Source organism: Nannobrachium achirus (genome assembly GCF_963921795.1).
Source record: "Nannobrachium achirus genome assembly, chromosome: 9".
NCBI classification, from domain to species: Eukaryota; Metazoa; Chordata; class Actinopteri; order Myctophiformes; family Myctophidae; genus Nannobrachium; species Nannobrachium achirus.
In genome coordinates, this window is record NC_137818.1 from 27,856,702 (window position 1) to 27,881,304 (window position 24,603).

General features: G+C 41.5%; 1 protein-coding gene across 3 annotated transcripts in view; it reads right to left on the reverse strand.

The window, feature by feature from the left end:
* Positions 1 to 24,375, reverse strand: part of LOC308291392 (neural cell adhesion molecule L1-like protein) — a 59,427-nt gene extending 35,052 nt beyond the window's left edge. For all 3 annotated transcript variants that reach the window (XM_080733396.1, XM_080733395.1, XM_080733397.1), the window contains exons 1-11: positions 24,202 to 24,375; positions 21,207 to 21,315; positions 20,761 to 20,948; positions 19,278 to 19,400; positions 16,491 to 16,661; positions 15,589 to 15,700; positions 15,293 to 15,474; positions 14,797 to 14,931; positions 12,879 to 13,019; positions 5,109 to 5,220; positions 981 to 1,135 (exon numbers count right to left, since the gene is read on the reverse strand). In XM_080733396.1, coding sequence (XP_080589522.1) covers positions 981 to 1,135; positions 5,109 to 5,220; positions 12,879 to 13,019; positions 14,797 to 14,931; positions 15,293 to 15,474; positions 15,589 to 15,700; positions 16,491 to 16,661; positions 19,278 to 19,400; positions 20,761 to 20,948; positions 21,207 to 21,315; positions 24,202 to 24,277 — 1,504 coding nt within the window. In that variant the 5' untranslated portion in view covers positions 24,278 to 24,375. The remainder of the gene's footprint in view (positions 1 to 980; positions 1,136 to 5,108; positions 5,221 to 12,878; positions 13,020 to 14,796; positions 14,932 to 15,292; positions 15,475 to 15,588; positions 15,701 to 16,490; positions 16,662 to 19,277; positions 19,401 to 20,760; positions 20,949 to 21,206; positions 21,316 to 24,201) is intronic.
* Between the last annotated feature and the right edge of the window lie 228 nt (positions 24,376 to 24,603).

The following is a 24,603-nucleotide window of genomic DNA, read 5'->3' on the forward strand; positions in this document are numbered from 1 at the left end:
TAATCATTGATAGAGTGTTTTTTTTCCGTAACAGAAGTCTCCCTGTCTCTGCACCTCTTTAATAAACAGATCATCTTGATATAGCACCTTGTAAATAAAAAGGACATTTAGCAGTCAGTGATGCTCCAGTGCCTCATTCCCTTTATCTACATTTTCAGGTGGTTTGCCAATTTCAGCCAATCAGGAGAGAGTACCTTTTTATCAGCTTCAATTTTATAGTGTGTGTTGCAGTTCCAATTTTGTCTGCTCAGTCCTTTGTGTCATCACTTCATATTGCACTTGTTTATCCTGAATCGTGTATGAGTTCTCTCTTCTGCTTGGATAAAAATTGGCATCCTGACCTGTAAATGCATTTTCTGTTTATCAAAGAGATGGAGAGGCAGGGAGACTCCTGTTCACGAACAAACACCCTATAGTAATGAGTGCTCTCAGAATATAGAGCTAAAAGTTATTTTAACAAAAAACATCACTTACCCTACCTTAAGTTATATAGATGTGATAAACAGTTACCGTGCTATTGTAATATAACTGTCGCTGTTGTCTTCCACTTATTACCAAAAAATCACACTCGTGTGAACTGAGCGGTGGTGTGTGTGTGTGTGTGTGTGTGTGTGTGTGTGTGTGTGTGTGTGTGTGTGTGTGTGTGTGTGTGTGTGTGTGTGTGTGTGTGTGTGTGTGTGTGTGTGTGTGTGTGTGTGTGTGTGTGTGTGTGCAACAGCGCCCCTCCCTTAACATGTGTTGTCAGAAAAGGTTACTGCAGGAGTGCAGGCTACGGACACGGAGACAAACAGACAGACAAACAGACAAACAGACAGACAGACAGACCCACACACACGGCCACGTATAGGAGCGTTGTGACCACCGCTCAAAAAACAACAGACAGCAAATAACAATAAAGTACCCTAGATGGAGATATTATGTATTATTATCATACTGTATTGGCGGTTTTAATACAAAAGCTATCCATGTTGCTGAAATACCTTTCACGTCTAGCACAGCTGTGATTCGTGACTCTCCTTCTGAGTTCTTGACTAAACAGACGTACTCCCCACTGTCCTCTCTTGCTACTCCAGATATTTGTAGCGAACCATTCGGGTAATGGGTGAATCTTTCCCCCTCAACAGTTTTTTGGGACCTAGGGTGAAAAAGAGCAAAACGTTGTTAAAAGAAAAAGAGATAAAAGCAGTGGTTTAAAGTAACTAAATACATTTACTTAAGTACAATTTTGAGGTAGTAAAGTACAACTTTATTTGAGTATTTCCAATTTCCAATACTTTTACTTCTACTACATCTCAGATACTACATTTATTTGAAAACTTTAGTTACTAGTTACTTTGCAGGTATAAATTATAATATTATAAAACATACATAAACCACTTTAGCCCTATTTTATACCTAGGCTATTTGAAAATAGACGATCTACAAGCTAGATCTGCTATTATAAAACATTTTGCACTTTTACTTTTGGTACTTTAAGTACATTTTGATACCAACACTTTCATACTTTTAATCAAGTACATTCTGAATTCTGGACTTTCACTTTTAACATTTCTATATTGCAGTATTGATACTTTTCCTTGAGTAAAACGTTTGAGTACTTTTTCCACCACTGGTAAAAAGAAAAAGGGTGCATAACGCCCTTTTCCAAAGCGCTTTACAATGTGCATTCATTGCAGGGACGTGCTGGGCATTGGGAAACACGGGACAACTCCCGAACGGCCGGTTCATTCCCGGCCGGTCCAGGCCGGCCATTAGGAAAAAATTAAAAATAAAATGTCGTTCCATTTTGGGGGCTGGACAACAAAGTAAATCGTCACTGTCGGGCAGAAACCTCGTATCTCCAAGTTTCAAATGTGTAGATTTTTTCGCAAAGCAAAGCCCTGCTTCATCATACAAGGCCGTTGCACAAAAGTAGTGAAAACAGCAGATCTACAAGCACACAACGTTGTGTGCTTGTAGATCATCTATTTTCACTAGTTTAAATCATTTTTAAAATGATAAATACAAAACAAACGGTTTTGGACATACAAGATTTCCACCCGACAACGACGAAATATAACTCATGTGATTGGCCCACTGGCTTGTCACTTGTCATGATCTGAAATGGCAAATCTTTGAGTAGCAGCAGCGCTATAGAGAGAGATCTCTCTCTCTCTATAGCGCGCAATGAGGGCCTCTCCAACTCTTTTTCCCGGGCTGAATCAGGGGCCCAGCATGTCCCTGATTCATTGTGTGCATTTAATTTCAATTTTTCAAACACATATTCACACTCCGACAGCAGAGGAAACAAAGCAAGGCACCAACCTGCTCATCGGGAGCAGTTAGAGGTTCAGTGTCTTGCTCAAGGACACTTTGACAGGCAGCCAGGAGGAGCCGGGGATCAAACCAGGAACCTTCCGATTCCAAGGCGGCCGCTGTTCCTCCTGAGCCATAATAAAGTAGATAGTGGGTCTACTCAAAACACACACGTCCTGGTGCTATCATAAATCACCTATATGTGTTCGGATGCTTAGAATTTCTGATCAGCAGTGTTTAGGCCAAGAGAATTTTGTAGTTTGTGCAGGAAAAATTGTTGGTGTCACATCAGGTGTTAGTCATCCATAATATGCTTCAATGCACATTCAAGGTCAGACTGCATTGGGATGAACGTTTGTGTCAAATCAGGTTTAGGCCTAATTTACATTAGACTGTAGGACTCTGTGGCTCACTGAAAATGTCACGTTAGTCACATTTTACTTAACTTGAAAATCTGTGTAAGATAGACTTGTTTATAGTTATTTCATTTCCAGTTCAATCAATTCCGTAGTAGTAGATTTTCTGCAATATTTGAGAATAAAATGTATTGCTAAAATAACATGGTTTTCCTATCTGATTATTGAGTTAATTGCTCTGATGAAATGATGAATCCATGATAAGAAACTTGCTTTACTTGGAACTTAACACATTAGAACTTTAATTAAAGAGATGTTATCCCAACCCTTAAGAAAGGGGAAATGATAAAAGGTAAGTCATAAGTACATTGGTTCAAAACATATCTGACAAAGGCAACGCTATCATGATAATATTAGAACTTAACAAGATCTAGCAGATAAGAGAGCTAGTATCCATACATGTCTGGGGCAGAGCTTGAGAAACGTTGAATAGCAAATGTCTGAGTAGCAAATCTCATCTCTGCTTTTTGGAGCTGTGGCTGGGATTAAATAAGGGCAGTTCTGCTCCAAAAGAAGATGATTATCTCTTCAAAGACCAGTGTCAACATAACACCACGGCACGCAAACATGATGAATAGGTTTAAAATTAATAGAATGACTAGATGAGAGTCTGATTGTGTGGGCTGAAAGCAATTCTGTGCACTGCTGCACATTTTACTTTACAGTACCACAGACAACAGGGTGGTGAAAAACAGGACTGAACTAGATCAAGGGTCTTCAACAGGGGGTCCGGGAGCCCTAGGGGGTCCTCAGAGTTATTATAGGGGGTCCTCCAAATCTTTGTGTGATAGAAGCTTTTTTCTCCTTTTTTATATTAACCACTTGAACCCTGGTGTCCTTATTCTGAGAACTTTAGCCAAAAATAGCAGATCTACGAGCTCAAAACATGAGCTTGTAGATCGGCTATTTTTGGCAAAGAGGTTTGGTGGGAAAAAGAGCAGACTAAGTACAGAGTGAAAGGTCAAGTTTATTAAGTATTGACGGTTCAAGTGGTTAAATATCTGAAAACACAAATTGACATGAATCCAAAATACACTGATTGTGCTGTCAAACAATGAAACTATATGGAATCTATGATAAGGTTGCTTCATCTCTCTCTCAACTTTCAGGTCCTTGGCCTGAAAACGTTGAAGACCCCTGAACTAGAAGATGTGAATCGAGTGAAAATTCAGATGTGGTCAGCAGTGGTTCTCAACCTTTTCAGGCCGTGACCCCCAAAAGAATCATATTTTAACTGGGGACCCCTCACACTCTGACGAGCACTAAGAGTTGAGGAATTACATTTTGTATAACACATCTAACATGCTCACAACGCCTCGCAACGCAAGGCCTCTAATATTTGACAATTTAGCCAATGTTTAATTTGTCATTTTAGAGGTATTAAAAAGTCCTTAAATTGTCACTTTAGAAATGTGCAGATACCCTCTATACACTTAAACTTTATATTGGTTTGTTTACTGTTGAGAGAGAAAACAATGTTGCACATTAGGTTAATCATCTGGGGACCCCCCAAAATAATTTGGGGACCCCCTGGGGGTCCCAACCCACAGGTTGAGAACCACTGTACTACAGGGCTATATCTACGAAGGGTGTGCAATTTGTGTATGGGTAAAAATGATGCTGACCCCAAATCTATGCAAAGATTGGAATTCATGAAAAGCAAATGTGAGAAGGTGCGTACCACTCCACATATACTCTGCAGGTCCTGTACGCAGATTTTCAGAGATTGTTTTGGCACCACTGGAGATGTTTTGCTCCTCTTAAACTTGGTGTAATAGTCTGTATTATGAGTCCAATAATGTTTCATCGCAACATCAACATTTGTGTGCTCATGGAGTGTGCTCAAAAGTCTGGGCATCGCCGTGTCCCTGGACATGGGTGGAAATTGTCACTGACAGTTATTTGGTCCAGCACACCAGCCATGCCAGTTTGCTTTTAGTCTTTCTTTGAAGTCCCACCACTTGTTATTTCTTCCACAATGCACTGCTCTGAACCGATGCTGTAGCATGAATATATTTATTGCAGAAGCCAATTTCTCCCACTCTCTTTTAATTTTTGTTCTACTAGACCTACTAGAACGTTCATGTATGGCCTCAGGTGTAAACTATGAGAAGTAAGATGCAAGATGCAGGAAAAAAATATCAGATAATATGAGGCTAAAAGCTCTTGTTTTTGCTCTCCCTGTGCTATGTATGGTGTATTGTATGGTATATATGGTTATTTTCTGTGCACCAAACTCAGAAACGCATACAATATACCTGTACATAGTGTACATTTTAAACACTTAAACCCTACATAGTTGACGCAACACAATGCATTGCGGGCTTGTTGGCTGAATGTTTGCCCCAGAAGAGGGGAGCTAGGTTTCCAAGTAGTTAAAGTGCTTAAAGACCTCACCATTTGAAGTGTGGTGGTGGAGAGCTGAAGGCACTACAGTTCATCATCACAGCTTGTCCCTGCACCACAGAATACACGTGGTTGTCCCTGGTCAGCATCAGAGGAGCCATATCTAATGAGCGAGAGAAGGAAGAATCAGCGACTTACACTCGTTCTTAAAAGGATTCAGTATGTAACTGTAACAAGGTTTTATAGCTGGCTTTATCTAAGGACACTAAATCCTAATATGGTTCTGTAAAAAAACAACCCAACGTGGCACTCTTTAAGAGAACTGAGCGGTCCAATAAAGAATCTAAAACGGTTCTATATGGCCCCTGACATGGAGCCACATAAACCATATTAAGTGGTTCAATATAGAACCATTATAGGGGCTATCTACCCTTTCTTAGTTCCAAACATAGTATACTCTATCCTCTTATCTTCAATAAGCATTTGCAAATCGCTATGGGTGTATTTTGTATTTGTAGACAGGATCAATCTTCAGATAATCAGAACCCCGAAGGCATTTTGCGAATATTTATTATACACAACATTTTTAGGAGTATTAAGGGGTGCTGAATCCAAATCTGCCGTATAAAATGCAAAAAAATGTTCCTAAATGCCTCAAAATGGAGAAATCCAACATGGCGGCCAGGACGCCAGGCTAAACTCAATTTATAAGTATAACTATGTGTAAACAGGTACAAACTTGGATCAAATATGCTTGTGTATGTTTTTTTACATGGGCAATCTGATGCCACATTCAGATTTGATATGTATTGTGAAGAAACTGCTTAGATCTCACATATATTGCATACCTTTTCATTCTAAATATGAATAGCTAGTGTTATTATAATCAGTCAAATTTCAAGTCAAATAATCAAGTCAAATTTGTCACATGCTGTGATGGAACCCCTGTCATCCCCACTGTGAGCCCCCCACCCCTCACCTATACGAATTACGAACCCCTCCCAATCCCCCGCGCACGCGCATTTCGGCTTTCGCCAGTATGTGATAATGTGATATGTTTTATGTTGTTTAAATACTTATAATATGTGATGTGGTGTGGTATGGTATGGTATGGTATGGTATGGTATGGTATGGTATGGCATATGGTATATGGTATATGGTATATGGTGTGTATGTTGCCTTCCAGGCTATATTGTATTTTATTTGTAATTTGTGTGTCTCTACCCTGCTTCATTACAATCACCTGTGTGATGTCACTCTGACATCTTTACTTTGTAGTTGTAATTGAGTTCCAATTAGTCTGAACCTGTGAGAGGTAGAGTGGCAGACTGGCAGTGTAATGTTTGCTGTGACAGAGAGAGGAGGCATTGATCGTAAGTGTTATGTTTATTTCAACTTTATGAGAATACTGTATGACATTATTTCGATGTAAACAGCAATATTGTGAATGTATTTAGATTCTTTGGTTACAAATACTTGAATGCTTTTTGATGACTGTATACAGTACGTTGTGCCGCATTGTAACGGTTTTGTATTTTGTATGAAAATTCACACTTTCCTCTAGGTCTGGATTAGTCAATTGGTGACCGAAATCATGGCTGAAGCAATAGACTATACCCAAGAAAGCGTAATGTCATCTGAACCAGAGTTATGCATCATATGCCAGGAAGACAATTGGCAACAGCTCATGAGAGTTAGTGAAGGTGGCCTCCAGTCAGTTGACACTATAAGACAACTCCGGTTGAAATTACATGCTGACAATCTTCGGATTGCAACCAATCGACTTACTAAGGTACTTCAAGGAGACTCACCTCAGCTATTCTCATGGCATAGGGACTGCCGAGCAAAATACATGTCTAAAAGTGAAATTGAAAGGAAATTGATGGCAGAATCGAAAAAAAATACGAAACAAGGTTCATCTGCATCCACAACAACTACGCGAAATGTTAGTCTGCGGAGCAACATACCTCCAATAGATTGGAAACAGTGTATCTTTTGCCAGCATGCGACGAAAGAAAGATTACATTCCATACAAGAATTGAGAGTCAGCAAAAGAATACTACAAACAGCAATGTATGACTCGTTCTTAAGAGTGCGATTAGCTTGTGTTAATGATCTTGTAGCTGCAGAAGGACAATATCACACAACTTGCAAGAACAGGTTTGAACGTAGGACCGAACGCATGGAAAATATGTCACTTCCAAGCACGGATATGCCGTTTGAGTGGATCTGTCAAGAACTTGAACAATCAGCAAAGCAAGCGGATATTCTAGATCTTGTACATGTGTGGGACCGGTACTGTACTCTAGCTAATGACGCTCAACTAGATATACCATCTAGATTTCTAAGCAGAAGGAACACCTTCAAGGAACAAATAGCTGATCGTCTGGAGGGAATATATGACTTTGTTGTTCTGCATGATCAGCCTCAAAATGAACCTCGTACTGTCTTGGTTCCATCCAAATACCGGCATGTTCCAGTATCAGCAATGGTGGAAGACGACACCTCAGATATTCATAGAGTCATTCCTACATTCAAACATCAGAATCAAGATATGTTCCTGAACATGGTCCACGTGGCATTGCAGATCCGAAGTGCCATGCTCTCACATCCAAGACAAGAAGGGATAGACATCAGTGAAGACAGAGCAATAGACAGCATACCCAACAGCCTGTACATGTTCCTCAACTTGTTACTAGGCGGTCAGCGCTTGCTGGAGGATGACAATAATGATGATGATAAGACCACAGACAGACAACAGCTTAGAATCCTCAGTATTGCACAGGATCTCATGTACACAGCTAGTGGAGACAAGTTCCTCACTCCGAAGCACATAGGACTGGCCAGTACCCTTCATCAAGCAACACGATCGAAGGAGTTGGTAAACATGTTTCACCAGGCAGGTCATGTTATGAGTTACCGTGAGGTACTCAAACTTGATACTGCATTGGCTAAGAAGACCTTGGAGACCATGGATGAATGTGGTGCTGTTGTTCCACCAAATCTAGTAAAGGATCGCTTTGTTCATTTCTCAACTGACAATGTCGACATCAACGAATACACTCTGGATGGAAAAGGGACTTTCCATGCCACTCAGCTGGCTGCCTGGCAACGTGGTCCTCCTGAAGGTGATCTCCTTGAAGGGATCAATCTTTATTCCAAGTCAGAAACCCTAAACATCCCAAAGGCTATGACTGATATCATACCTGCACCAAAGAGAGGAATCACAGAGCGCCCATTCAGTGGTGTAATAGGAGCAGACTGTTTCATACAGTCATCTGAGCAATGTCCCGCAGCAAAGAAAGCACACGCTACTGACATGGCATTCTTTGTGTCCAGGACATCTCAAAAACCAATGCCTTCCTGGACAATGTACAATCAAAAGGCAAGTACAGTCAGCCCAGAGAAAACTACAGTAGGGTATCTACCAATCATCCAGGCTCCTGCATCTGAACTTGATACACTGAACACAGTTGTCAAGCGAGTTCTCCATGTTGCCAAATCAATGGAACAACAACATGTCATTCTGACAGTGGACGAGGCACTTTATCCAAAGTTGCTCGAACTGAAGTGGTCAGTGGAAGAGTACAAGGATGTTCTTATCCCTTGCCTTGGAGGCCTTCACATTGCCATGAACTTCCTGGGTGTGATCGGACAACACATGGCTGATTCTGGCCTGAGCGAACTATGGGTCAAGTGCGATCTTCTCGGAGCAAATGCTGCTCAGCATGTCATGGCAGGAAAGGGGTATGCACGTGCCATAAGGACCCACAAACTTACCCTGCAGGCTCTTTGGCAATTACTACTCCCACGGCTTTACACCTATCTGGATGGAGTTGATGTTACCCTGAGAGCAGAACTCACAGATCTCTGCCAGTCCTTAGATGCTGACAACATCGCACAGATGATCAACAAACTGTCTACAGAGAGATTCCAGCAGCCAATGAAAGAGTTTGCTTCATCACTTGCAGTTGATGACCCGAATGCTGCATTCTGGTGGGACTACATGACTATGGTCAGCATCCTACTCGACTTCACAAGAGCTCAACGGGATGGTCTGTGGGATCTCCACCTGTTTGCTTTCAAACGTATGGTGCCCTTCTTCTTTAGGTATGACCATATCAACTACGCCAGATGGGGTACTGTGTACCTGGCTGAGATGTCTGCTCTCCCACCAGAAGTCCTCCTTGAATTTCAGAAAGGCAACTTTGTTGTAAAACGCAGTGATCGCCTCTTCAATCAGGTTTCAGCGGATCAAAGTACAGAGTGGCTCAATGCTACAGGAAAAAAGAGTGGAGGCCTAGTAGGAATCACCAGGATAGAAACATCCCTCAGTAGGTGGACACTGTCATATAATATGAGAACAGAGATAGCTACTCGGACAAAAGCAATGCTGAGACTGACAACTGACGAAGAAGACGATGTGTACACACACACTGAGTGCACAACGAGTAGAATGGAGAGAGACAACGTTGATGAAAGTAGACTATGTGTGTCTATGAAAGAGCATGGAGTGTTTCAAGATGGTGGTGACACGCTAAGAAACATAATCAACAAGGATGTAGTCACACCTGAGATTCAAGAATCTCTGCTTGGTGCAGAACACCTTGGACAGGCACAACTGAAAACGTTTGTGGACAAACGTCTGTGTGAACCTCCAGAGAGTGACCAGCACCTGAACCTAAAATCACCCATTCGAAAGAACAAAGCCAAGACATTTTCTTCTTTGTATGAAGTTGTGCAACTTGCCAAGAACAAGCAAAACACCATCAAAGTGGACAGGCAGATTCTGCAAAGGCTCAACACAGCTTACAGAGCAGGTCGTAAGGTAGACCTGGACCATATCCTCCAGCATGAACTCATGCCCATCCCACCATCTCTGGCTGCAACTAACGGAACTCTACATTCCACCAATAAGTCTGTGTTAGCAAATATTCTAACCAAACAAGTGCAAACCCCTGCAGATATTACCCTTCAGGGACCCAGTTGCCTAGTCATTGATGGCCAAGCTCTGGTAATGGCCCTTGGAAAGCCACCTGACAGTGCAACATTCGGTGACTATGCCAACAAGTTCACTGACACAGTGTTGAAGATGGGAGAGAAGTACCAGAGGGTTGACGTGGTCTTCGACAGGTACCATAAAGAATCCATCAAAACAGGTACAAGGACAAAGCGCAAACAGCGACACAGACCAGTACGCCGTGAAATAGCCAATGAGTCCGTTCCAATTCCAGCAGACTGGTCAAGCTTCATGGCACTGGAGGAGAACAAGGCAGATCTTGCTCGATTACTCTCAAACCATCTGATAGAACACAGTCTGGAAAGTGAACCTGTGGTGGTAGTATCAGGTGGGTTTGCCGAAGCGACGACTGTCAAGTCAACAGATCCGGATCTTGAAGTCTCCTCCCTGAGTGCTGACCACGAGGAAGCTGATACACGACTGATCCTTCACTGTATCCATGCACCGATGGAAACAGTAGTCGTGTCAGCACGTGACACAGACGTGCTTCTACTACTGCTTGCTCACTTTGACAAAATCAGATGTACCTATGTCTACATGAAAGCTGGGACATCAAAGGACCCAAAGTTTTTCCCAGTGCATGAAATTCACAGGATACTGTCTAAGGATCAACTGGACACACTCCTTGCCTTCCATGCCCTTACTGGATGTGACAGTGTGTCTCAGTTCAGCGGCCACGGAAAGAAGACAGCCTGGCAGGTGTTCGAACAACATCACAGTGATCTTGCTGGCCTTGGGAAGGGCCCTTTCACAGAAACTATCATGACAGCATCAGAAAGATTCATTTGTAAGCTCTATGGTGTGCCTGATGTTGACTCATGCAACAAAGCACGAGTGAAGTTATTCTGCAAAGGTCGTCCCCAAGAGACTCTGCCACCAACCACAGATGCTGTGAGGTTCCATATCATGCGTGCACACCATCAAGCAGCTATATGGAATCAAGCTCACCTGCCACACCCCGATCTTCCTCCAGTGAAGGAAATGGGATGGTTAATAAAGGAAGGCCAGTTAGTGCCACAGCTACTCTCTCTGCCACCTATGCCCAAAGCCTGCAGGGAGTTCACTTCGTGTGGGTGTAAAAAGGAGTGCCTCAGCCAACGCTGCAGCTGCAGGTATGTATGTATGTATAATAGATTGTACTAATGGGATTTGGTAATTTTAGAGAATATCAGCCTACTAGACTGCATATTCTAGACTCTTAGATGATGACAGATTGATGAACCCTACCCTGATGTACTTGTGCTGGCTATAAACGTTGTATCCCCTTCTCTTCTATTCTATCCAGAAAGAGTCATATGGCATGTATGGAAGCATGCAACTGCAACAAATTCAACACTTGCCGGAACACTGAGGAAGACTGTGAATAAGCTGCCACAGTAAGGATTACAGTAAGAAGTATTCCCATGTACATTTACTTTTATTGATATGGTAAAATACTATTATATTATATTATAATCCATTCTATTCAGGAAAAGTGGAATTGGATGCATGCAGCTGCAAGATACCTATGACATCTGCTCGAAATATTGATTGATTGACTATATATAATTTGCATTGTTGATAGATGCCCCCCGAGCGCCCAGATGGAAGGATTATATCTCCAAACTGGCCTGGGAAGTTGCTCCGGATAAGGAAATCTGGAAGTCTCAGTTGGAACTGTTACCCCTGCAACCCGATTCCGGATAAGCGGTTGAAGATGGATGGATGGATGGATGGATGGATGATAGCAAAATCTAAATCAAAGAGTTTTGATAAATAAAACTATGGTTCATCCTGCTTTTGTTTCTGTTTGACGAATTATGCAACAATAACAAACCTTTTCTGCTATACATGTTTGAGTTTCAAGCCATTTATTCACGTCTGATCTAAAATCAGGATAGAATTTCAAATTCCCCATGTAGGCTAACCTAGAAAAACACATTTAGTTAAATTTCTACCTTGTTTAGTCAAAAAGATTTGCACTTAAATAGATTTCAGCCTTGCAGTGGCGGCCATGTTGGATTTCTCAATTTTGAGCCATTTAGGAACTTTTTTTTGCATTTTATACGGCAAATTTGGATTCAGCATCCCTTAATACCCCTAGAACAGTTGTATAAAATAAATATTCGCAAAATGCCTTCGGGACTTTATACAAGCACATTTTCAGAAATTCTGCCTTGTCTATTGGGCTAATCGGGGTGCAGCAATCTGGTCAACAAGGTACAATATGTGCATGCTGTATCTAGCAAGGAATTCACAGGGTTGTTTTCTTAGCTGGTAAAGCACACAGAACACTCTGTGAGAAAAGACACAAACTGCCGTCATAAAACAGGTGGTGTTTTGTAAACCAGCTTCACTTCCATGAGTTACAGTATGTCATGCACAAGGTAGTGTTTGCTTGAAGTTAGTCCAAGAACAGCTGCCGGACATGGAATATGTACCAACTGTCAGTGAGGAGAATGGCAGGGGAAAATGCATAGGAAATGCTGTGAACTGTCTTACTACATGAAAGACCCTAGTCTTCTAGCTCGAAGAGTAGTGTGTGTGTGTGTGTGTGTGTGTGTGTGTGTGCGTGTGTGTGTGTGTGTGTGTGTGTGTGTGTGTGTGTGCGTGCGTGCGTGCGTGCGTACGTGTGTGCGTGCGTGCGTGCGTGCGTGCGTGCGTGCGTGCGTGCGTGCGTGCGAAACAAACTCTCAAGATAACACAGCTATGAAGACAGACAGTTTCCTTTTTGCATTGTCTGTCACACATCAAACAACATTCAACTACTTCCTACTTCCAGTGAATGTGGGGGTATGTAATGTAAAAGCTATGGTACTGACTCATGATCATGATCATAACATTGGCCAGGAGGCTGCCATGTCTGTTGGAAGCTTCACATTGATAGACAGCGCTGTCCTCAGGCCTGGCGTTGTGCAGCACCAGGGTGTCGTCAAAGACACGCAGGTCACTTGAAGTGTCATCTGGAAGATAAAATAAAAATAAACACGAAATTATGCAGAGTGCACTGAACCATGGGGATCATATTGTGGTCAGATACTGCTGAGAATGCACACATGCTGATTCTAAAGTATGTTTTTTCTTTCTCCCAAACTCAACCAGAACAGAATTTTATTAAAGAGTTCTTTTAAAATTAATAACATTTTAGAATTTTGCCGTTCACAACTCACTTTCTATTTCTCAACTGCTGACTACAGTTATTACACAAAAGCCAGTGAAGTTGCACTGTTTTATATGGCATCAAGCCTTTCTCCCCGAACTATAAAGGCAGCCACCAGAGGGCCACATGACGCTTCCACCAGCCCCATGTTGTTCTTTTAAAAAGATTACCTTCAGTAATTTTATTTCCTCTACTCCAGGGGTCTTCAACAGGGGGTCCTTGACCCCTAGGGGGTCCTCAGAGTTACTACAGGGGGGCCACCAAATCCTTGTGTGATAGGATAATTATTTTCAATTAAAAACTTTGAACCCTCACATCCCTATTGTGAGGAGAACTTTAGCCGAAAATAGCTGATCTACAAGGCGTTGAGAGCTTAATCGGCTATTTTCAGCAAAGGTTTGGTGTAGAGGTCAAAAAGACCAGACCAAGTACAGACTGAATCCAACATAGACTGATGACAGTGCTGTCAAACAAGTCGATGAAAATCTGCATAACGCATTTATATAATATGCAAAGGAGATCCCTGCTTCATCTCTCTCTCAATTAAGGGGTCCTTGACCTGAAAATGTTGAAGACCCCTGCTCTACTCAGTTTTACACACACAAATAAGCCTGAAATACAGATATACGCACACCGGGCCTATAGTCATGCTCATGCAGGACATGCACGTGGATTGTGGAGAAATGGAGGAGTGATTGTCTGCCACATAGCGGCACTGGGGAGCAGTACCCAGGAGGTGAACTGACACCTCTTCAGCTACCAGTCCACACTCCATACTGTACTCCAGTTCCCAGGTCACATCTCTGTGGACTGGGTAATTCCTACTGCCATCCACCTTTATTTAAAACTTAGGACTCGCCCTGAGGGAGAGACTTTCATTTTCGGAGCCACAGAGTGCTTTTCTGTTTAATCAAATAGTAAGCAATAGGTGATATATATAGGTCTTACTGTACATGCAACAAAGGTTAATGGTTAGATTCAAACCTGCTATGACTACAGTATGTACCTAAGAACAAGGTTTTAGTTTAGTTTCGTTTATTTCGGTCCCATTTTAGACAAACAGTATATTACAGTACATACAGTAGTAGTCAGTAATAAGCACTTTAAAGATGGTCCGAAAAGGTGTAGGCTGAAGCCGAAGCTTATATTGCCTACCCCATTGCCTACCTGATCTATTCACTTTAGCCTGCTAAACCCTGAGCAACCCAGAAGCCTTGTCCCCATGATTACTGCCGCATTTAACCAGTAGGCCTAATGTGGTTTTATGGGGTCATAAATGAAGTTGGCTAAACGTTTTCAGTTCCATTTAGAAACCTTTTAGTGAGTAGTGTACCACAGTATATCAACTGTGCTATCTGGGAAGAGATCCACCCCAACCTATTGGCAAAGAACATCAACATGGGAATATTTTTGCAGGCAAGCAGACTTTGAGGCAAATTGTCTGATAACAGTACAATAACTGCACCCAAAAGAAAACAAAAGCTGAAGGGGGTTTCCAAGTAAATTACGCACGCAAAAACAATCTCTATTTTGGGGGAAAAGACAGAATGAGTGGGGTGAGGGGGCATTGACTCACTCACCATTTAAAATCAGTCCATTCCTCCTCCATGTGATCTCCACCCGTGGTTTCCCGACAACTGCACACTTGATGTGAACATCTGTCTTGATCAGAGCCAGCTGGTCCTGAGGAGGCTCTGTCAACCATTTTGGGGGCTCTAAAACGTGTTGATGAGAAAACGTGTTTGTGTGATGTTAGGCAGCTGTGAATGCTGTACTTCAGCAATTGACTCCTGTTTGAAAAGATAAGTCAAAATGCAGGGACCAAACATGACACCTTAAATACTTGTGAGGAATACTCTGAGATCTAAATGTACTTGTATATTCTGATGACTATTATCTTGTAATAATTTGAGTTTAAATTGTATGCTATCTTACTGTAATCAGGGTGTTATTGGAAAATAAGAGCTGGCTCTCAACTGACATTCCTGAATAAATAAAGGTAATTGTATTTTCATAACACAATCTATTAATTGATGTATAATATCTGTTGTATCCCAATCATTTGTGTTGACTTACCTTCAACTATTACATCAAAGTAGTGGACATCTTCTCCAACAGAGTTCTTGGCCTTACACATGTACTTTCCATGGTCCCTCTCGCTTACATTAGATATGGTGAGCAGCTTCCCAAAATTCTTTATGTTCGTGCGTCCAGGGAGTTTCTCTCCCATTTTCATCCAGTCCAACTGAGGAGTCGGGCTGCATAACATAACGACAAAGTATTAAGCCACGGTTGCTGGTAAATACTGACTAATGATAGATCATAGTACAATGGGAATATTATTGATGCTCAGATGATAATTAGAAACGTACAATCCCTCTGCTATGCATTCAAGCTTCAGTTCCTCTCCCTTCACCAGCACTACCTCTGTTTGAACACCAGAGGGCACCAAGAGGCTAGGTGTTCTCTCCGGGGTGACACTGGCTGCAACAGAAAAGCTTGATCAGTTGGATGCATTTCTTAATCAATGCATATTTCATCAACACAGTGTGTGACTGTTAAATTGGTTTAAACGTGCACAGACTGTGATAGCTTTTGATCAAATATCAAAAAGCTTGGTCTGTAATCTCTGTTATGAAGGCTTGGATGAAATCTGAACATTCATATTTGACGTTATTCACTTTGCTATTAGGTTTCTGTAAAACAGAAGCCAAGTTAAACAGGATTAACACAGTTCTAACAAGGGCTTGTGTTCATTGCCATGTACTCTATGCCCCAAACCACTGCCATAACAGACTGACTGTACATGAAAATAAACTTAAGCATGACAAGGCATGCCTCACTTCTTGGTATGTGGTATTTGTAAGAGACGTTTTAAGCCTGTCAGTCTATGTCAAAACATAGCAATATCTTCTTGATCTGCTACTTTGATAAAAGAGTATGTGGCTCAAACAAATCACCTGCGGTCTACTCACTTATAGATTATCTTTTTGTTAAAGCAGCTACAGTATTGAAAACATACAGTACAACTACATAGGTAGGCTATTACACTGTTACAGGGTACGGTAGTTTTCACTGAGTCATCATGAAGAAGTGGTAAAATGCAAGGAGTCACGATGAGCTCCTAGTAAGGAGAAAGGTTGGGCTCCAGCCCATTTACTATGAATCACTCTCGTGTTTATTAAGGGTAGTCTCTGTTGAGATCTTCTTTTTTCTTTTTTAATTCGAGCACATTTATTAGATAAAGCAACGTGCACTATTTCTGTGAACCTACAGTTGTTGACCACCACAGCCATGGGGCTCTTCTGGACGATGGTTCGTATCTTGGCGAAATGGGCGAAGCAGCAATAGTCTTGACGACTGTCCATCTCTAAGGCATTGGAAAAGTAGAGGTTGCCGTCGTTGCCCATGGATACCCTCTCATCCTGCTCAATGTGCTCAAGGCCTAGAATATAGAGGACATCAGTCACAGAATACATAAAAATGTAAACAGAGTAAGGAAGCTGAGGAAAATAACTCTTGTCCCACAAGTATAGTTGTACAGAAGCAACAGAGAAACAATGACTACATACTGTTTGATTTCTCATTAGGGTACAATGTTTGACGGTATGGAATCTAATCCCTATTGTGACCTCTGGACCTTTAAAATACACTCAAAGGAGTCGCTTGCTCTTTGAGGGTAAAATCGATAGCTTCTCTGTGATGAATTGATTGTATATGACACCAAATGAAAGCCCACCTGATACGCCAACATGACAAAACACACAAAGACATTCATTGTATTTCAATGACAGTTGACGGTCAGGAAGTGGGTGCCACTCGGGTCAATTTACATGACACCAGTAGTCCAATTCAGCTGCTTCATATAGAGAGGACACAAATGGATGTGCCCTTGAGAGTTTTCCTTTATAGATCCACTGGTCTCATGAGCACACCATGGCAGTGTATTCAGCTGTATAGAGCCATATTCAGTTGGATAGACCTATTATGCAAGTCTCGGGTCACTGACTGTGCCATTCATTGGACAAACCATTGCCAGTATTTAACATCCTGTTTTTAGAAAATGGTGTTTTACTCATCGGTTGTTTCCCTTGCTTTCAAGGGAGAATCCTGAATTGTGTTAAATATCATCACTGTGGGGCAGAAACCTTGTTCTGTATGTCTAAAAATGTTACTTTTCAGGAAATGGAAAAAATAAGCTGTGTTCCAAAATGTCCAATGGATCCAGTGTAGTTATTATTTAATCACAAGGTCTTGTTAATACTTTTCATTGGTTAAATTAAATACGGATAAAACAGATTTAACCACTTTCAACCTGCCGTCCCTATTTTGAGTCATTTCTTTCTTTCATTTTTTAAATACTGTAAATACAGTAGCACATCTATAACTTTGTAATCATCATGACGCACTGTGAGCTTGTAGATCGGCTATATAGTTGGGTAACACCTTGGGAAAACACATAGTTATTTTGGGCAGTAATATTTGTTTCTAAGCAAACTTAAGTAGTTGTGTTTATTTTATTCTTTTGTTTTGTTTATAATATATCTTTTCTGCCTTTATTGTTATAGTTTCATATAGTAAATGGTAAATGGTGCATTTATATAGCGCTTTTATCCAAAGCACTTTTACATAGATTGTGCATTACATTCACCCATTCACGCACACATTCATACACCGGTGGCGGAGGAAACCATGCAAGGCACCATCCTACTCACCGGGAGCAACTAGGGGTTCAGAGTCTTGCCCAAGAACTCTTCGGCATTAACTCAGGGGGAGCCCGGATTCGAACTGGGAACCCTTCGGGAACCCTTTGTGTTCTAATAACGGTTTCTCTACCCCTGAGCTATGCCACCCCCATAGTAAGTAGGGGGACAGGATGGACAGGAAATAGGGGGAGAGAGATGGGGAGAGACATGCAGCAAAGACTGTCGGGAACAGGACTCGAACCCGCGGTACGCTATCAGGCTGCTTACGAGCCTATAGGTGCCCGAACCTCTAGACCAGGTCCGAGCAGTAGTTGTGTTTCTAAAACGTGCATGAGGATGCACAAACGATCACAAGCACGGAGGTGGCCTGAATGAGCATGTTAACATGTTGTTGCATGCCGTTGCACTTTCATTGACTGTCTGGAATCAAAGGTCTGCAATTGAAGCTAATTACATGCCATTCAAACAAGGGGGATAGTTCAACTATGCCAAGCCATGAGATGGATGCCAATAATATGACTGCGAAAGCAACTCTTAAAATAGAATTTGTAAAGGTCTTGTGAGGTAGAAATGTATTTTGGGTAAAATTAGAATGAAAACAACTCAAGCGGTACCTTGGGACGAGTCCTACATACATCTTTAATGATGTTGTGAGTGATTCTAATTTTACTGGGAAGATTGTCTATTAAATATTACATCTGAGTGGCAATCTTCAAAACCCCTCTAGGAATCTAGATGTCTAGATGTCTGCCAATGTTCTTACTAAAAAATAAAAAATAAATGGAATAATAATCATGGATGCTGATAGCTGGGTGGTTAAGAGGCATACCACATAGGCTCTGATACCTGACAGCGAGTAAGATTCTTCACTCCCCGGTTCTCTCTCCCTGTTTCCTGTCTCTCTTCACTGTGGACTATCAATAAAGGCAGAAAAAGGCCCAAAATATATATATAAAAAAAAAACTAAAACAATTGGGCACAAGTGATATTCTACTCAATGCTTTTTATGTAGGAATAACTCCCAGAACTGAACTGCTATACACACTGCTTATGCTTGAAAGAAGCCAGTGTCCTTGAGGTATCACCAGCGCGTTTAGGCTGGAAGCAAAACTCCCGAGGGCCCAGCGAGAGGTCTCAATTCCTATTGAAATGTCACTTCAGACAGACGATTTGTCCGCTGGTGGCAGGAAACACAGAGACAAAAATGTGGAGATAATACTCCCACTTGATACACTTGGCCAAACCATCAAGTGTTTGTATTTGTATATTTACAAGAACGCCAAGAAAAAAAGGCCCCCAACATTGATGGTGCAAACTTGATTATGATTCTCAGTAAAGAGTCTCAGTGGACTTACCAATATTCATCCAGTAGATCAGGCGTGGGGGCACACCCTCTGGTGGATTACAGCGTAATATGATTGGTTGGCCCTCGTCAACAACAATAGGCTTAGACTTCTCCTTTGGAAACTTGGGGACCCCTGTGAAAAAAGTACATATTATTATATAGTCTAATAGACTTTTTTCTTCCCTATTAAGTAAAGCATAGGAAAGAAAAAATACCATTGCGTCATCACCTGCTAAGTTGATGACAGACATCTGGCCAATGTGACCCTGGGCGTACAACAAACTTTGAGCGCTTTGTGCCAAGATGTAGGCCAGTCAACTGGCATCGCCGAGTCGGCCGCAAAGGCAGTTGTCTAGGACTGCCAATCCACCCGATATGCCCATATTTGGGCATCTATGGAGTTCAGAACCGCCAATATCCGACTGATATGTCCATAAATATATGACCGTGCAGTATATGCAAGCATACTGAGAGAGCTGCTGCAGAGGGACAGTGTGTGAGCATGGGCAATCTGGAAACCCATTCTGTAAAAATCACACCAGTGCGAAGTGAGCGGTGCAAACACGACACATGTGCGTATCTTCTTGTATGGGCCGTTCTGTCCGTGACGTCAGTTACTTTATGTGTATGAGCATGGATCTTCATACATGGAGGTACTAATATTTTGGCTATCCATACAGAGCCGTACTAATACACACAAAGTGAAATGTAGGAGCGGTTTGCACCACCCAAGAAAATAAAGAAGGTACTCATGACTTCAGGGATGTCGACAACGATCTGTTTAACCATGACTTAGAACAAACATAGGGAAATTCTCATTCTACTACTCTGACACCAAAATTTGGAATGCCCTGACACCATCCTTTGTAGATCACTGGCTTCTTTCAAAGCAGGCCTGAAAATACGTCTATAAGGAGACCACAAGGGGAGGTAAACGCAATTTTCCTATAGAAAGGAGGTGACATTCCCTGCTGACATTTCCATTTTCTCCTTTGTAAATATATTGTTTTGTATTTGTTGATATTTATTATTGTGTTATTTTCATGCTATGTTGATGAATTGAATAAGACCACAATAGAAACAAGTCCTTGTGTGGCCTTTTTTTTTATCCTTTTAGCCTAAATGACTGACTGTACTTTGGGCTGTTTACATTTCTGAGTAATAAAGTAAATCAATCAATTATAGACTATAGATTACTGTATGTCCAAAAATGTCTATAGGCTTCTATCTTGGGTTCGAGCCCAATTGCGACCGCTCCGAGTTGAGTTTGCATGTAGTCCCTGTGTTTACATTTGCACTGGGTTCTTCCCTCATCAAAATACATTCATGTTAGGGACATTCTCCTGCCAAGCACTGTCCTTAAGGGCTAAGGCTGTTCCCTGTGCACTGCTCAGTGGCCTAGTTGGGGCCAAAGAGGACGAATCTCATCACAGATCAAGCTTAAAATCTAACTTCAACTGAAAACACGGTGAACTCAATAAACTATTACTTACTGGGAACAATAACTGCAATCTCCTGTGTCATTGCTGTTCCGAGTTTGTTTGAGGCGTAGCATCGATATTTCCCCTGAAATTCAGAAAGGCGGCTGTTGTTCAGCCTAAAACTGCCCTCGTTGTGCTCGGCCTTCATCGCCGAGCTGTGGGGAATGATAAAGTCTTTGCCATCCCTTGTCCACCTATATCTGTTGGAAGAAATTATTCATCAATCAGCATTTATATCAATCCATGATGAAGCTATAGATCCTATATAGGAAGGCTGACATACAGTAACGAGTCACTGATATTCTTTGGTATATTTCAAATTTGTAAATCAATGTCGGCCAGGATTTCTCTGAAAATCAGTGAGGAGAGTAACAGAGACAGAACAGTGCTAGGTGGATAGAGTAACAGAGACAGAACAGTGCTAGGTGGATAGAGTACCGTGGATGGATTTCACTTACACTGGAGGAGGGTTGCCTTTGGCTTTACACTGCATAGTAATGCTGTCATCAAGGGGGAGGGCGATAACAGGACTGGATGTGTGAGACAGTATGGTGGGAGGCTGCTCCACTGTATGATGAACACACACATGCACATGCAAATGTTACACACAACAACAACAAAAGCGTTGCGTTAGGTCACAGATAAGCCTAGCGGTCACATGCAGAACGACCTATACAGCACGTTGTCTTCAAACAACTAAAACCATTACCACAGCACCTCAGCATCACACTTCAAACAACCTGACAGCTTCAGCCATGGTAAGCGAAACAGGAGAAGACACAACCGCCTTGAATTTCTCTCCTCTAATGTCTTGGATGATGGCCATGTCAGCAACATGGCAAAATTGCAGACGGCAATGTCATAACAAATGGCATGCTTTAGAATAGACTTGATAGTAAAGCACAATAACACAAGACATACTAGGACTTTGTCTCATAGACCAAAAACCTGAGCAAAGCAACCACGTGCACTACTGTACACTGCGGCTGTGGCTTTGGCTTTGGTTGGCAGTTCACCCTTCACTTCTAAGTCATCCAGAGCCTGGAGGTGGTAAGATCCAAGGACAAATGTCTCTTGTCTCTCCACAAAGGGAGGGAAAGGGCAAAGGGCATTTTTGTTGATGAACAAGAACATAACGTTGTTGTTGGGTGGAAAAACCAGACAACAACCATTCGTTTCGTATTCATCGCTTTAAAAATGAGGGGGCTTTACTTAAAACTACTACTAAAATATACAAATTTGAAACTTGGAGATACAAGGTTTCTGCCCGACAGTGCCGATAATTTTTTTTTTTTTAAATGTATGGATTATCTTCATCGCCGTACAAATTCATCCTCACAGCTAACATAGCACATAGCTGCCACTGCGTGGAGAATACAAAGTGGATAAATGGAAGTGGACTTAGTTCACACTACTCATTCTAGAATTAAGATACCAAGGATAGGACAGTGATGTCACAAACAGTCGGAACCTGTATTTTCACAGGGCCTTCATTTATTGTGGGCTCGCCTATAAGGCGAGCACACTTTAGATATTGTCATTATTTATTTATCTATCAGGCAATCAGTAGACGGGATCTTCGGTTCCTTTCTACTCCTACATACTTAGTGAGAAAATGAAAATAAAAACATCAATGTGTTCAGTTTACAGTGGCGAAGTGTGCTATTATTTTTTATAGCAATCGGCCAAATGGTGGCGCTGTAGGAAGCCTTCGAAAGTGCGATCTTTGAACAGGTATAGCTCATGCTGTGTTATACATACAGCCATGAAACCTGTATACACTTATGCGTCTCCTCATGCCGAACAACTTTTTCCCTCTAACTTTTGACCTCTGACCTTTAGGTCTCCCACAATTCGGAATTATATGAAAAACAGTAAAAATCTATCTCCTCCTGGGATTTTCGCGTCAAGTGCACAAAACTTTTTTCACATGAACTTTGGACCAATACGGTCAGATTGATCAACCAGATTTTTTTTAAAGTGAAATATAATTTTTTTATAATTTAATCAATATTGCGGTTTTATGCAAATTATTCTTCGGCCTCTAAATCATACATGCAAAGGTACACGTTCATGGCATTTGGCAAAGATGTGGAGGGTTAGTCAAAGTATCACTGAAACCAATTTTATTCCAATCGGCCAAAGGGGGGCGCTATACGAAGCGTTTGAAAATTCAAACTTCAAACGGGCATAAGTCATGACTCGTTTCGTTTGAAGACATGCAACTTGTTATACGCGTGCTTTGACTCGAGCGGAAGACATCTGTGTCGTTGTTAAGTAAGCTCCGCCCTTCGATTTTCCGCCATTTTGAGCAGTTTGTAAAACGCGTAAACCCGCTTTTATTCTGGAATTTTCGCTCCACGTGCACAAAACTCTTTTTTACGTGAACTTTGGACCGATATCTAAAGATCTGTCAGATCGGATTTCTTTAAAATTGAAACATGCTTTTTTAAATAAATTCAATGAATATTGCAGTTTTATGCAAATTATTCTTCTGCCTCTAAATCATACATGCAAAGTAACATGTTCATGGCATTTGGCAAAGATGTAGAGTGTTAGTCCAAATATCACTAAAACCAATCTTACCCCAATTGGCCAAAGGGGGGCGCTATATCATTTTGAGCAGTTTGTGAAACGCTTAAACCCATTAGGATTTTTTTTTTTGCAATTTGCATGAAACATTCTACACACAATCTAAGGACCTTTATCTAATATGCCTATGAAGTGCACACACACAAAAAAATAAAAAATAATAATGAATATAGCTGCAAGCAGCGATAAAGTGGCCAAAGCCAAAAACACCTCAAATCATGAACACAGCCTGCAATGGGTGTGAAATCTTGCAAGCACATTCCCAATAGGTCAAGGAACAGATACCACCCTTCTTACATTGGCCTGTTATAGCGCCACCAGCGGGTCAACTTTTGCACAACACATTTTTCGAACAAAATGGACCAATCTTTGACGTCAGTAACGTCAAAGAGAGCACTGCCTGCGATCTTGACATTTTGTACTTTTATAGCCATTGTTTTCCGGCTTGAAGCGAGCCCACAATTGTTTCGAAGGAACAATATTTTTCTAGTTGTTCATCATACTGTATGTCACTTGTGCATTTTCAACAGTGGTGCCACTGCCAAGGTGACTCACACTGACAACTTTTTCAGTGGAAAATGGCCCTAGAGCAAAGCTAAATGGTCATACAGCTAAGTATAAATGTGACTTTATCACTTCAGTCCTATACTATACTACTGTACACTTTTGTACCATGAATAGGGAAAAGGGCTTGCATTTTCAAAACACCCTTTTTCAAATTCAATATTTCACAATTGTCCAAAATAGCAGATACAAGCTCACAACATGTGAGTTTGTATGTGCTATTTTGGACAATTGTGAAATTTGACATCACGGACACATCCGTGGTATCTCTTCATTTTATGATAAACTTGGTCATACCTTCCAAGGGAATGTCCAGGGTTGAGGCTCCTGATGTCAACATGAGGGCGAGGCCTAGTGTCCACAATGACATCATGATGACCCTCCCTCTGGTGGACGGAGACAGTAGAGATAATAATACTGTCCTGGTGGGCTTGGGGCTTATAGGTGCTTCTGATCAGCTTGTGTCACGTAGGCCTTTCAAGGCACAGAGCATCTGAGAAAGACAAATACAAGAGTCATTCATCTTGAAACAGAAAAGCAAAATTGATTTTTATCACATTTTAACCAGTTAATACCCCATATACAGTATATATACGTACATCATCCCCCAGGGGTCTGTACTTGGCCCCCTCCTTTCTTCCCTCAGTCTACACACCAAATAATTTTGCTGAAAATAGCCATTCTACAAGCTCGCTCACA